Source organism: Cinclus cinclus, chromosome 17 (genome assembly GCF_963662255.1).
Source record: "Cinclus cinclus chromosome 17, bCinCin1.1, whole genome shotgun sequence".
Classification (NCBI taxonomy): domain Eukaryota; kingdom Metazoa; phylum Chordata; class Aves; order Passeriformes; family Cinclidae; genus Cinclus; species Cinclus cinclus.
Window position 1 is genome coordinate 8,775,433 of NC_085062.1, and position 13,914 is coordinate 8,789,346.

The following is a 13,914-nucleotide window of genomic DNA, read 5'->3' on the forward strand; positions in this document are numbered from 1 at the left end:
CTCTGGGAGCAGGATTATATGAATGCTATTGAGACTGTAATAGTAGGTTGAAAACTTCACAGCAAGTTGGTTGTATTGCTAATCACCTAATAGAAAGACACAGTTATTAAATTGGCCACCTCCAGGGTTTTTGTGCTGCTTGTTTGTGCTTGGATTGATCAAATTTATTTGTTTCATAAAGATGTGCAGGGAAATGTGTTCCACAATAGATGGTCAGTCTTAATTAAAGATTTTGAAGGCTGTGAATATGTGATGGAGCTTTACTAGGAGCTTCATCTTTTCAAAAACATGTATAAAAAATCAACATTTATCAGAAACTGTGGTAAAGTAATTCTTCAGGGATCTGTAATGTGTGCACCTCCTCCTACAGAGGTGAAGCATACACACTGTTGTGTGTACACATCCCAGTGATTATTGATTAGGATGCATTATCTTAAAGATCCTAATTTGGGGGGAATGGTTTCCCTTCTATTCTTCATGTTTCCTAGGAAAGTGCCCAACAGGATGGCACCACTATGAGGGCACAGCCAGCTGTTACAGGGTGTATTTAAATGGGGAGAACTACTGGGATGCTGTACAGACATGTCAGCGGGTGAACGGATCCCTCGCCACCTTCACTGCCGACCAGGAGCTGAGGTTCATCCTGGCACAGGAGTGGGACTTGGAAGAAAAAGCATTTGTAAGGAAGGACCAGCGTAGGTGAGTAGGAAGAGGACAAAGATCTCGTGTTACAGAGAATGGTTTCTGTGTGGTACAAATGCTGGTGGTTCAGTTTGTGTAGGAAATCTAGTGGTAAAATTTACATCAGGTGAATAAGCCAATGTGAACGTGCTGGTTGGCAGTGCTCCATCTGCAGTTTATGTTTTAATTAATATTAACAGATAATTCACCAGAGTCTTCTTATCTTATACTGTTATTCTTGAACTGCATCAGGGAAGGTGGATTTAACAATGACTGCTGCTGCACTACCTTGTATAGAAATAATTGTTTAAATTTTTCAACAAGATTTTGATTTCCATGAAGTACCCGTAGCTCTAACAAAGAGCAGCTTTGAGATGGGAATGAAGTAAAAATAATAAAAAGGCATTTTGAGTTGCAACTACCGTGTTTGGGTGGCTTTAGATATTTCATTCTATTAGTTCACAACAAACAATTCCTTCTTTTTCTGCATGTGGGGTTTTTGTCACTCCTGGGCTGCCATGACAGATAATCAGGAGTGTCTGAGTAATGCTGTACTTGTCTCTCTGGAGAGTTAAATGGTTTGATCCAGAACAGTCTGACCTAAGTTGATTATGTTCAGAAATACTTGACTTCTGGATGCTGCTGTGTGATTTTTTGAGATACTGGAGTGCTGCCATGACAACAGAATAAGGTGCTGCTTATGAGTAGAAATAATTATAATTTGTAGACCTAGAAAACTACTAAGTATTTTATCAAGTATTTTCCTCTGTTCTTCAGCTGTAGTCTTTCTACATTGCCAGTGTATGGGCCAGAAATTTAAGGAAAAGAGTCATCAGAATATTTTGAAAATTAACTTTTACATATGAAGACATTAGAAGGTTCAGTGTAATTTAATTTGTTACTGTGTTTTTGGCCTATATATACTTTAGTATGTAACTGAATTTGTTTTGCAGGTTCTGGGTGGGATATCAGTATGTGATCACCAATCGAAATCACTCTCTGGAAGGTCACTGGGAAGTAGCTTATAAAGGTGGGTCACTCAAATTACTGCTCAGTTCAGTGCCCATGGAAACTATTAAAGCATGAGTATGATTTGCAGGACTTCTTTCACTGATAGTGTTCAAATAGTACAGTACAGTTGAATTGCTTTGCAGGGTAGAAGTGGAAGAGTTTCATACTCAACAAACATCTTATTTTAAAGTTTAAGAAGTTATATAGGTTTTCATTCTGGCATGGGAAGGATACGTATCAGTTTATTTAGGCTTTTCCCTTGATCAAGGTGAGAGAAAGGAAACCACTCTGGATTTTTCGTTCTTTGTGGTGAATGTTTAGATGAACTGCTGATTCCTGGTTCTGGTATTTGCACACCAGTGTGGCATGTTTGGAGGTTTTAGCTTTTTAAAAATTGGTAGAATTTTATATACTAAAACAACACACTTGAATTCTGCAGAATTTATACAGATTTTTTTTTTTAAAGACTTTCAGGTAGTTTACTTAAACTATGTCAGAATTTGTGTAATCCCAGAAATATATCTCATTTTATATGAAAAACTAAGCATTAATATGATGAGCACCACTGGCTAAACCCTTTCAATTGCAAAACAAGCAGCTCCCTCTGCTGAAAATGCAAAGCCATGTTTCTACACCTTATATTTTTAGCTGATTCAGTCGAGAGATTAGTTAAAGTTATAATATGAACTCTTATGTGTACACTTGCCTGTCTGTTTCCTGTACTGGTTTAGGTAATGGAAAATTTATAGCAAAGGTGTTGTTATAAAGCACTGTGAATTCCAGTGTAGCATTTGAAAGCTAATCTGAAGAGTTTTTTTCTTGTGCATAGCTTTCAGTGTCCATGGAAAATCTAGAAGGAAAGCTTTCCTTTAGGTACAGACATATTTATGATCAGAATTTTCAAACAGTTGGGTCTTGAAAAATGCTTCCTTTGACACATGAATACAAAGATTCTCCTTAAAAGAACCTTTCTTTGCTCTTTGGAAAGCTGCCTGCACTGCCATCTGCTGACAGAGTGGTCACAACAGGGAGGCATGAATTACAGAAAAATCATCATAACTTTATCATTAGTTTTATTTCATTTGATGCATTATATGAATTTAATACCTCTTGATACCATATAATCTTCTGTTTTCACGCTTTATATTTAATGAAGAGCTGCCTCTATGAAATAAAGTACATAGTAGCATTCAGTAGTTTGTGAAAAGCTTTCTTAGGCTTGTATTGAGGCAGACTCTGAATTCCTAATACCTGTTTGAAAAGTGATTTAGGGCTCTGTAGCTTGAAAATTTTAATTTATTGTTGTGACATGTGGAGCATAAGGCCTCCAGAAAATGCCTTAAACACCTTTGCACTGTTTGGAGCCCCTCAGGATGCTGTTTTATGAGTTGAAAGGACCAAACTGTGGATGCTCTAGTGCATCCCCCCAAACATGGAATGCCTCTGTGGGGGCTGCACAGGTGGATGCACATCTTTGGCAGCACTGGTGGGTGCATGGAGTGCCAGACACAAGATTGCTGCGTGGGTTCTTGTACCACTGGTAGCACCTGTGACCAAACTCAGCGTGGTTTGAGGAGGTGTATAACTATTGTCAGGCAAACCCCATGGGGCTCTAGTGGGACTATTGAAGCAGCACTAGTAGAGATGTTGGAGTATCACTTCTCCTGGTTGAGAGTGACAGAATTACCCAGTACTTTGAAAACAGCAGCCTCTTTTCTGTGTGAGTCACCCCTTCCCTTCCAGCTGTTTGCCTTCCCCCAGAGCAGTGTGGCTAATGGGAGCTGAAGCTGGAGGACTCTTTTGTATTGAAGTTGGTGTGCATGAAACGAGTGATGTTACAGAGCCTCTCTAAAGCTTTACACACCCCCAGGCTGCTAATGCCAATGTATCTTGTTCCAGGCTCTTCAGAAGTGTTTTTACCCCCTGACCCTATCTTTGGGACGGCTATGTCTGAAAAGGAAAATGTTCTTTGTGCCCAGCTCCAGTGTTTCCATTTTCCTACCCTCCGGCACCACGGTTTACACAGCTGGTATGCTGAAAACTGCTATGAGAAATCTTCATTCCTCTGCAAAAGGAGTAAGTTGGGTTCAGTTCAGTGTTAACTGTGTTGTGTGTTTAAATATGCATATAATAAGCAGCTGGAAATTGTTCCATTACCCTTTCTAATTTTTTCCCAGTGCATTAGAAAAAAAAAGGGTGGAGTTATATTTCTGCTTAATTTTAATAAGAGCATCATAATGTATGGCTGTCACACATTTTACTGAGTTTTTAAAAAAAATCACTAGGCAGCAGCATCAGCCCCAAAATAAACTTGAACAAATTAATTTTTGCAGCAGTATCAGCCCCAAAATAAACTTGCACAAAATAATTTTTTGGTTTTTTTAAATACCTTATTAGTAAACATTGCTCTTAAGTTAATAATTTCTAATTTCACATTAAAATGGGGAAACACTTACTTCTGGTTTATTTAGAGTATAGCAAATTCTAAATTCCTTCCAGCCAATTATTAAACCTAGAAGGGAAAGACAGGTGGAGCTCACTGACTTCAAAGTGGGGGGAAAAAAGGCTTCTGTTCTGTATCTTGCATTCCTGTACTCCAAAAGCCTTGATATCAACAGAGGTATTTGCAGTATTACCAGGTAATTTTAAACATTATCTGATCTAGATGATGTTTCTTTGCAAGGAGAAAAGTTGTCTAACTTGAGGGTGCAACTGACTGCCAGGGAAGTTGTGCAGCCTCTGTCCTCAGAGGTTTTTATGACCAGGTTAGATAAAAACCTGAGCAACACGTTGGGATGTCGTGGCTGACCCTGCTTAGATCAGAGATTGAGCTGGAGACCTCCTCAGCTCTCTTCCCAGGGGACCCTGCCAGCTGACCTGTGCATAGGGTGGAAGGACAGGCCATCCTCCCTGAGCAGCTGTTCCAGCTGCCAGGTCCCAGCACTGTTTTCTCTCTCTGGTTTTGGCACCTGCCTTTAGGTCAGTGGGCAAAAGGTGGCTAAGCTTCCCCTGCTGGGCAGGGATCAGGATGCTGCTGGGGCAGTGGAAGTACTATTGCCTGGATCCCTTTTTAAGTCCTGGGCTGTTAAAAGGCCTTTAGATTTGGTCTAGAAAATATCCAGCTTTTCCTAAGATCAGGAAAGAGGAAGGGAGCTGCAGCAGGCTTTGGCAGTGAAGGTGGAGCTTCTCAGACCACTTGCTTTCCTCTGTCTTGGAGAGGATGCTTGGAAGTGTGTCAGTTCCATTAAATACCTAAAACTCACCTTGTCAATGAGCTGAAAATCGTCTCTGTGTCCCTGGAGACCATCCATTATCTTTCCCACTCCCTGGAGACCCCTTTTCAAAGTTCTTTAATGTGAAGGCCTGGATTTTAACTGGTCCGCTTATGTTTATAAATCACTTAATGCAACAAATTAAGCTGGTTGCCATGAATATTGATGTGTCTTTCTTTTCTAGGCCAGACTTGCGTTGATATCAAAGACAACATTGTTGATGAAGGCTACTATTTCACCCCCAAAGGGAATGATCCCTGTTTGAGCTGCACATGTCACAATGGTGAACCTGAGATGTGTGTGGCTGCTCTGTGTGAGCGGCCCCAGGGCTGTCAGCAGTACCGCAAGGACCCCAAGGAGTGCTGCAAATTTACCTGTTTAGACCCAGGTGAGACTCTGTTGCTACAGTTCTGTCAGTAAAAATTAGTTGAGTGCCCAACTTGGGTGTGTTTGGGTATAGCGTTGTTTGGAATAACACATCTTTGCAGTGCCTCTGCATTGCTGGGTGCAGCTGCCTGGTGGGGAAAGGTCTCAAATCATGGGAAAGGAAACACTTCAGGCTGGTAAAAATGAGTTACCCCTGATGCTACTTAGAAAGGAGAAGCAGTAATTTATTTTCAGTTTGGAGAGGGACAATACTGTGGGTTTTTAGTAGAGCATCTGGTATATTTCCTTTATTGTGTTTAGTTGTCATGAAAATGAAACACTTTCCTCTTGAGCACTAATTAAGCATCTTTTTCTGGTCATGAGCATATTTATGTGTGTGGTAGTTTTCATGCAGGGATCATGTGGGAAGCAGAGTTTTAAAATTATATAGAGTTTCAATAATAATCAACACCTACAACCTTGGTTATTTGATTTGGCATATCAATGCAGGTTTTTGTTTTGGATCGATAAAGTCAATAAAATTGATTTTGAACTGTTTGTCAGTCACTGTTTCGGGGTGCAGATTTTGGGGAGCTTATTATTCTGCACAGAAAAGAAATGTAGCTTACACGGAGTTTACTGTGAGGGTGGTCAGATACTGGAGCAGATTGTTTGTGGAACTGCCTTCTGTGCAGATATTCAGTTCCTGATTGGACTCTGTCCTGCACAACCTGCTCTAGCTGATGCTGCTTGAACAGGGATTGGACTAGGTGATCTCAGAATGTTCCCTTTGGCCTCAACCATTCTGTGATACTGTTTTTTTGTATTTTAAAAGAACCTAATCTTATTGTGCATTAAGAAACTATTGTTCTGAACTCCTGTGGAAAATAGAAGGTCAGCTCTTCCCATCAGAGGCTTCTGTTTCAATCTGTTACAAATAAAGGGGTGATTATTGGCTTCCAAATTTGTGATCTTACTGGTCCTAACTGGAGAAATTAATCACTAAAGGTCACTGGCTCTCCTTGTGTCACATTTGTTCTGAGGGTTAAGCTTAACAGATGTTTGCAGCTAGTGTGGCAGGTCTGTCAGTGAAAGAGTGAGGAAAAAGCAGGAGTTTTCCTCCCACTCTTATCAGCTGAGTTAAGACTTAGGCTTCACTTTCTTTATCTTCAGGAGCAGTGTCAGCAAAGCATCATCCAGCAGACAGGATAAGATGACCTGGGATAACCTCGTGTCGTGTTCTTTAATCCTTGCTTATTGCTGTGGGTCTTAACTATATCATGAATACTGATTTGAAGAGTGTATTTTACCACATCCTTTCTCATCCTTAAGCTCTTTTTCTGTATTGATGCTAAATGAGACTGTTTCATTATACTCTTGCTTGAAGTGTTCTGGTGGATTTTTCAGTAACTAAGTTTTTTAGAGAGGAATTATCAAGCAGTCATCCAATTTCTTTCATCATGAGTTACCTCAGCTAGTGATAAACACTGAAATTTTCAAACTAAACATTGCAGTTTTCCTTCTGGGTGGTTAAAAATGACTATTCCAGATGACAAAAATTAATGAATTACTTTCTTTAATCAGCATGTATTTATCTTTGTCCAATTCTTTCATGTATCTTCCCTAAGCTCTATTGCAAAGGAAAGAAAACAGTTTACTAATCAACAGTAAGTAAATTAATCATCCAAGGAGAGACCTGAGGGAAATAAATCCTGCTGTTGGGTTGACAGGTAATCAGCTCTTGCAGTGTGAGTGGGTGAGCAATGGTTACTAGTGGTAGCAAATATTACCCAAGGACTTGGTAGTAGGGGGATTTTTCAGTGGTAGGAGTTAAGTTGAGCAATCACAGCTATACTCACTTAAAAGATGCTTCTCATTTAGCCAAAGATAAATAGCAGAGGAATATTTTGAAACCAAGGTAGTCTGTCTATTGCTGCTCCATGTTATGGTAGAAAATAATTTTTCTGTTATGGCTCTTGTTTAGACAGACCTACAACTGTGAAAAGGTAGTAGAAGAAATGGAATACTTGGAAAGAACTGTTGTGCTGGAGCTTTTCTAGTGACTGAACGGGTGCAGTTACAGGGCACTACTATACTGAGGATAAAAACAAGTTTTTTGAAATAATTAGTTTTGTATTTATGTGGGCTTCAGGTGTCTTTGGTGGTCTCAGTCTCACCCTGGAATCCATGACCATTTCTGCCACTCATTTTTGCACCTGCATTGTACTGTGATGTGGTTCTTTCTCACAGAAAAGTGCTTGCCCTGTCTCCACCTGGCCCCCCTTCTGCAGATAAATCTTGTTCTTTCTCATGGCATGTTAATACCAATAGTCCTTAGCTATTAACAACAATTCTCATCTGTTATTACTAACAGTCCTTGGTTGGCTCCACAGCCACCTGGTTGTTGGTGTTTTGAGACATGTACATGAGCCCCTTATCTGGGAACTGAGAGATCAAAAGGATTTCTCTTTGCACTCCTGTTTATAGGGTCCTAAGAGAGTGGGCTCTAGTGCTAGTAATTTTCCATCCTGGCTACAGATTATAGCAACTTTATTTGAAGGTGCAATAACAAAATTACCACTCCAAGTGGATTGTTATTCAGGCAGGAAAAGTAAGTTTCCAAGGCTGTTCATTAAAAAACAGGTGTTCATTAGACACCTGTTAGTTCCTGGAACAGACAGTGTTTCTGATAAGCTCAAGAGGACTTAGTCCAAGTGCAGCTCATCAAGGCTGAGGTCTAATGAGCATTTCTCAGATCATAGTGCAGCTTGCAGAGGGGGCATGCACCACCAGAATCCATCCCTTGACTAAAGTCAGCTTCTGTGGGCCTCTGCACCTCTGTTATATTTTACTAAAGGCACTTCAGTGTTACTGACAGCCCTGAATATTCTGCAGTGATCATGGAGTTGGCATTGCCATAAGGTGGAGGAGGAGCAGGGGCAGGTCGGTGGTGCTCAGGAGGCTCTGCTGGTTGGGAGGTGTGTGACTGCATCAGTTGAAGCTCTGTCAGTGATAGTTGCTAAAAGGTTTGACAGCAGCCAGGCTTTTGTGCTGCACAGCCGGATCTGAGAGGGTGTCATGTTCCAGCTTTGTGCACTATTAAATGAATTTCTTCTTTCCGAGAAGGCGTTGCATAATAAATACCAGGCTGCTAGCCATGTACTGGAATGATATAGATTAGGTGGATTTTTCTGTTACTAGCATGTGTAGCAAAGTACACATTTTTCACTTAAAATTTTTGTGATGCTTTTAGCCTTTTATTAAGGAGTCTTTGATATAACTTCAGTTAGTGAAAGGAAAAGTATGGAGGGAGCTCTTGCAGCTCAAGTGGGTTTGGGAAAGGAGAGGTGGCCAGGATCTGTCTGGTTCCTCTGGGAAGTGGCCCTGCAGTGACTGGGAAGAGGGGCCACCCCTGCTAGTGCTTGTGTCCTGCAGCAGCAGGTGACCATGTTGTGAAGCCACCTCATCTGTTTCTTACCCCCACCCCAACATGGATGTATTTCTCATTCAGAACTCCTTAGTGGGAAACTATTGCAAAGAACACAGTACATCACCTTTAGGTCATTTTTCTTTGTGTAGTGTACCTGTGTGTGCTTGTGCTGCTTAGGCATAACCAAGTGTTATTAGCTGAATTGTGAAAAATTAATGCCTCTTGTGCCAGGTTCTGGGAGTACAGTGATAATTTCTTCACAACAGCCTTCCCAGTGTAGATCTGGTTTGCAATGGGATAAAGCTCTGCAAGTTCTGAGCTCCTGGGTCTTTTTCTTGTTCTGCCACTTGCTTTTAGTGTGACTCTAAGAGGTTTAATTCCCATTCACATTAATCTCTTCAATTCCTGAGTGATGATTATCATGTTCCTATCACATAATAGCCACATCTGGGTGCAATGACAATGTTGATTTTTTTTTTTTGTAGTGGAAATGGAATGGTTAGGATGTTCAGAAGTTATGTAGTGTATAGATATGCCAGTTCTTGAGCCTTTTCCTCTTTAGTATAATATCATCAGCCATGCCAGGGAAACAAGTGGATGTGCAAAATGCCATAGCCTTTCTTTTTTCTAGTTTTTGAAGGCCTGAAGCCTTCAGTGTTTTGTCCCTTTTCATGAGGAAGATATTCTTAGAAACTTTCAGATCTTCTTGCAGTAAAAAGATAAATCACCTGATGATTCATGATTTTCTTATATATTTGAAATATGGATAAGTGTTAAACCAGGCTAATGAATCTCCGCTCTACGTTTATCTCTCCGTTACTGACAGAAGAACATCAAGAAAAATGAATCTTGAACAAAAATAACAGGCTGTTTTTATCTGTTTTATGTAACAGATGGCAACAGCCTGTTTGACTCAATGGCCAGTGGAATGCGCCTGATCGTGAGCTGCATCTCCTCCTTCCTCATCCTCTCTCTGCTGCTCTTCATGGTCCACAGGCTGCGCCAGAGGCGGAGGGAGCGCATAGAGTCTTTGATTGGAGCAAATTGTGAGTATCAGCTCTCACCTTGTGCTTGTTATTGCCATGCTGGTGTATGGAAAGGGGAGAAATGTCATCGTCTTGCTTGGCTGGGCCTGTGTCTTGGTGGGTTCTTCAAACTCAAACTTTTGTAGTGGATAATGGACAAATATTTTTGTTTGTATGTGGTCCAAATCTCAAATATCTTGTGTGTGGACAGTAGTCCGTAGTTTGAAGAGGTTAGAGTCAAATTTAGATGTGATGCAGGACAAACAGACTGGGAGCAGGTGGGCCTGGTATATTGTGTAATTGCAGCAAGTTGACTTGCACGGGTTATGTAGACTTTTCTAGGTCTTCAGGAGGCATAAGTTCCTGGGGTGTGAAAAGTGGAAAAAAGTGTTGAGATCTGACTTAAACTGAAGAAGACAACATGAGATAAAGTCACTTACTCCTTTTCCTTCTCTTGAACTAGTGCACCATTTCAACTTGGGCCGCAGGATGCCTGGTTTTGATTATGGTCCCGATGGTTTTGGAACTGGCCTTACTCCACTGCATCTTTCAGACGATGGGGAAGGTGGAGCATTTCATTTTCACGATCCCCCTCCTCCCTATACTGCTTACAAGTACCCAGATATTCAACATCCTGATGACCCACCTCCTCCTTATGAGGCTTCTGTCAATCCAGACAGCATCCTTTGTTCCACTCCAGGTATGCAGACAATAATTTCTCTTTTCTCCCACTTTTTCATTTTGGCTAGAGGATGGATTTTGTTTGTTTTTATTTTTTTAAGCTATAATCATGTGTTTTAGCAATGGTGATGGAAAAAGACGTTTTACAAAAAAATCTCCAATTTCTGTGATGGAAAAGTCTTTTGTTAAAATGTATAATTAAGCTTGTTTTTTCTCAAAGGTTCTTTGAATCATCTAAATTAGCAGTGGAATCCAATCTGTAAGCAGTTTACCTCTTAAACCTTATCTGTTTTTGAGCCTTACCTTGGATGAATTAGCTGGTTACCTTTTTTCTGTCATGCTGATACCATTTTTGGCCTTTTGAAGCTAGGTCGATAGGGTTTGGTATGAAGAAGTAGAACAAATGTCAAGTACAAGAGATTTTGGATAAAATGTATCCAGCATCTTCTCTCCTCCCTGCTTCCCCCACCCACACCCCCCAAAAATTGACCAAAAATACCACTTTCTAATGATTCACCCAGTGCTCTTCAGTTTTGCAGCTGTGATATTCACATACTGTAGAAATCAATCCAATTTGGGATTTAAGAGCAGCGTATTTCACAAGATAAGTGAGCCTGATTAGTGCAAGCATCTTATTTATATGTCAAAGTTTTATTTTTGTTATGCAATTTTCCTCTTTTGCAGTCTCATCTTGTTGTGCATTAGCACAAAACCAGGAAAAACTCAGAGCTTCCAGAAATACAGATCATAAACCTGTTTGGGAACGTGAAATGGTAAACTTCGCGTTCTGATTCTGCTTTTCTGTCCTTTGCAGATGGAGTGCTTTCTCAGGCTGTGCAAAGCAGTCCTCCATCACTAGGAAACTGTGATGTATCCCCACAGCTTACAGAGGGATCCCTTCCTCCCTCAGTTGGTCCTTCTCCAGTGGAGCTGGAAGATTCTGCTGACAGCAGCACCTTTCTTGTCCCTCCTGACACACCCATAAATGAAAACACCCCAGCAGAAACTTTGACAGGCAGTCGCCACAGCCACTGTTCCCTCAACACCATTGTATAAAGGAGAGAAACGCCCAGCACTGCTCAGAGTTTTAGCAACTGTTTGCACAGACAAACACTAATCCTTGGCTTGAACTTCAGAAGGAATCTCCACTTTGTTTTTCAAGCACTGCTTTTATGTTCTAGGTTAGGATCGTGCCTCTTGTTTTTTGGCTGTCCTTATTCATTCACTAATCAGTTTGTCCTGTAAATATGGATTGTACAACTGCTCTTTTGTCCCATTCTCTGTGGAAAGGAGAGCAGAGAATTCCTTTGACTTCTGAGGAGGTGAGAAGTATGGGTAGTTTGGGTTGTTTTGTTGTTTTTTTTTTCCTTAACCTGAGAGGAATCAAAATCTACATCAGAAAAAAGCTGCTTGGATTTGGCTGGATACAACTGGACCCAGGAAACACAATGGAAAAGAAGGGTGGGGGCAATCTCTGTTCATGCAGAGAAGATGGAGCTGCAGGGGAGGGGCTTGGGGCCTTTTTTATGGAGTGGAACACATGCCATCAAGAGTTACACGGTGTAAAGCACTTGGGGTTTTGGTCTGCCTCGATCAGAACACCAGAGGAACTGCAGAAGGAATGGTCTGTGCAATGTGTGACCAGTGGGTACTGAGAAAACCAGGATTTGCAATTACAGCGCTCTGTTGTCAGTACCTGCAAAACCTCTGTTGGTTAAACTTCTGGCCCATGAAGAAAACTGGGTGTGTGTGATGTCCCTTTGGTAGAACCCTCACTTGTGTTAGGAAGTATTTTAGGGAAGAGATGAGAGCAATTAACTTTGATGCAGCCTGAGTTCACTGTATGAAGCCCCTGTTTGTTCTAATCCCATAAGGAAGATTGAGGTATTTTCTTTCTGGTTTAACTTCTTTACAGTGAATGGTTGCACAAAACTGGCCTGGATAAAAGACCACTCTTCTTGCTTTTTTTATTGCATGCTATATTTAGCATGTGTGTTCCCTCCCCTTCATTTCACTTCTTTGCAGTTCTACAAATACCACTTAAAAATGGTGATCAACATGTGCTATGGGTGATGTTTAATTCTAATTGGACACTTGTTCCTTATCTCAGTCCCATGAATAGCCAACCCTGTTCTAGAGATTTCCCCTGTGCCCCCCAAACCGTTTATCCAGGTCCCATGAGGGGTTATAATGAGGTTAGTGTACTTAAATCAATAAAGCAGTTTGCTTTTGTCTGATATGTCATCTTAGATTTCCCCCTTGTATTGAACTCTTTAAGCTAAGTTAATTTACAGATGGCAAAGATTCATTCAATCCCTCACGAAACCCAAAGTCAAGCACTATTGGTTTTGATAATGAGTACAAAATAATCTTTACAGACAATTTTAAATTTAAGTTTGGATTTCAGTGTACAAATAATTTACCCTTTTCTCTCATCTTCCCATTGCCTCTGCTTCTCCTTGATTTACTGTAACAGCAGATGAGATGAATTTTAAGGAATTTGTAAAGAATGCCTCTTGTGAGTGGTCTCCTGTTACCTTATGAAGGGTATAAGCCTAGAGGGACAGGATGAAAACACTGCATGGGGGTGTGTATGTGATCTATTTTTCTAGTAATGATGAGAAATCATACTTGTATGACAAATCCTAACCCACTGTTGTGGTTTCCCAGTGCAGCTGACTCTTTCCCCAGGGACTATGCTGCTACTTTCTATTCCCTGTCTTGCCTATAGGCTTATACTGTACTTGGGGATTGGTCTTGACAATTCAACTCGTTTTGCACAGAAAACTGTGAGTTTGGTTATTGGGGTCATATCTGGTGTGTGGACATGCAGACACTTGCAAACAGCCCTGAGTGCAGCGGAGAGCGTGAATCACAGTTGTGGGGAGCACTGCTGGCACACGAGTGGGAGGAAGCACAGGTAGGAAACCTCTCTGCCTGGAGCTGTTCCCCCACCCCATCCTGCTCTCTGCTGTGCCTGGCTCCTGCAGCAGTGCTACCAAACGAGAGGAGCAGTTCTCCACCCTGTGGGATCTCTGACCGAGTCCTCTGAGTTCCAAGTCCTGGTCTAATGAAGTGGATGGATAGCAGTAGTCAGAACCATGCATACAAATTATTGAGCATTTCTGAAGTATGAAAATAAAGCGGGTTTTGTGCGTTTTTGAGCACATTCATGCGTTTTATACATTGTATGTACTGATTTTTCTTTAGTTTTATAGGTACGAATGTGTGTGTGCGTGTGTGTGTTTCTGGCTGGTGATGATATATATATATATATATACACACACACACACATATATATATATATCTATACATACTGTAGAGAGTAACCTTTGTGCTGCATCCAGCTAGGTGAAGCTAAGCACTGAGATAGAAATTAGGCTCTAGGGTTAATACTTCTCTTGAGCTGGCTACACTCTCTTGTAGGACAGGCTGTGTTAGTGTACAT

General features: G+C 41.0%; 1 protein-coding gene across 2 annotated transcripts in view; it reads left to right on the forward strand.

Moving 5' to 3' along the window:
• Positions 1 to 12,703, forward strand: part of DGCR2 (DiGeorge syndrome critical region gene 2) — a 41,365-nt gene extending 28,662 nt beyond the window's left edge. The window contains exons 4-10 of one of the 2 annotated variants that reach the window (XM_062504244.1): positions 480 to 699; positions 1,635 to 1,711; positions 3,592 to 3,768; positions 5,149 to 5,352; positions 9,654 to 9,806; positions 10,249 to 10,485; positions 11,281 to 12,703. In XM_062504244.1, the coding sequence (XP_062360228.1) occupies positions 480 to 699; positions 1,635 to 1,711; positions 3,592 to 3,768; positions 5,149 to 5,352; positions 9,654 to 9,806; positions 10,249 to 10,485; positions 11,281 to 11,522 (1,310 nt within the window). In that variant the 3' untranslated portion in view covers positions 11,523 to 12,703. The remainder of the gene's footprint in view (positions 1 to 479; positions 700 to 1,634; positions 1,712 to 3,591; positions 3,769 to 5,148; positions 5,353 to 9,653; positions 9,807 to 10,248; positions 10,486 to 11,280) is intronic. The other variant, XM_062504243.1, reaches the window with a different exon arrangement.
• The last annotated feature ends 1,211 nt before the right edge of the window (positions 12,704 to 13,914 follow it).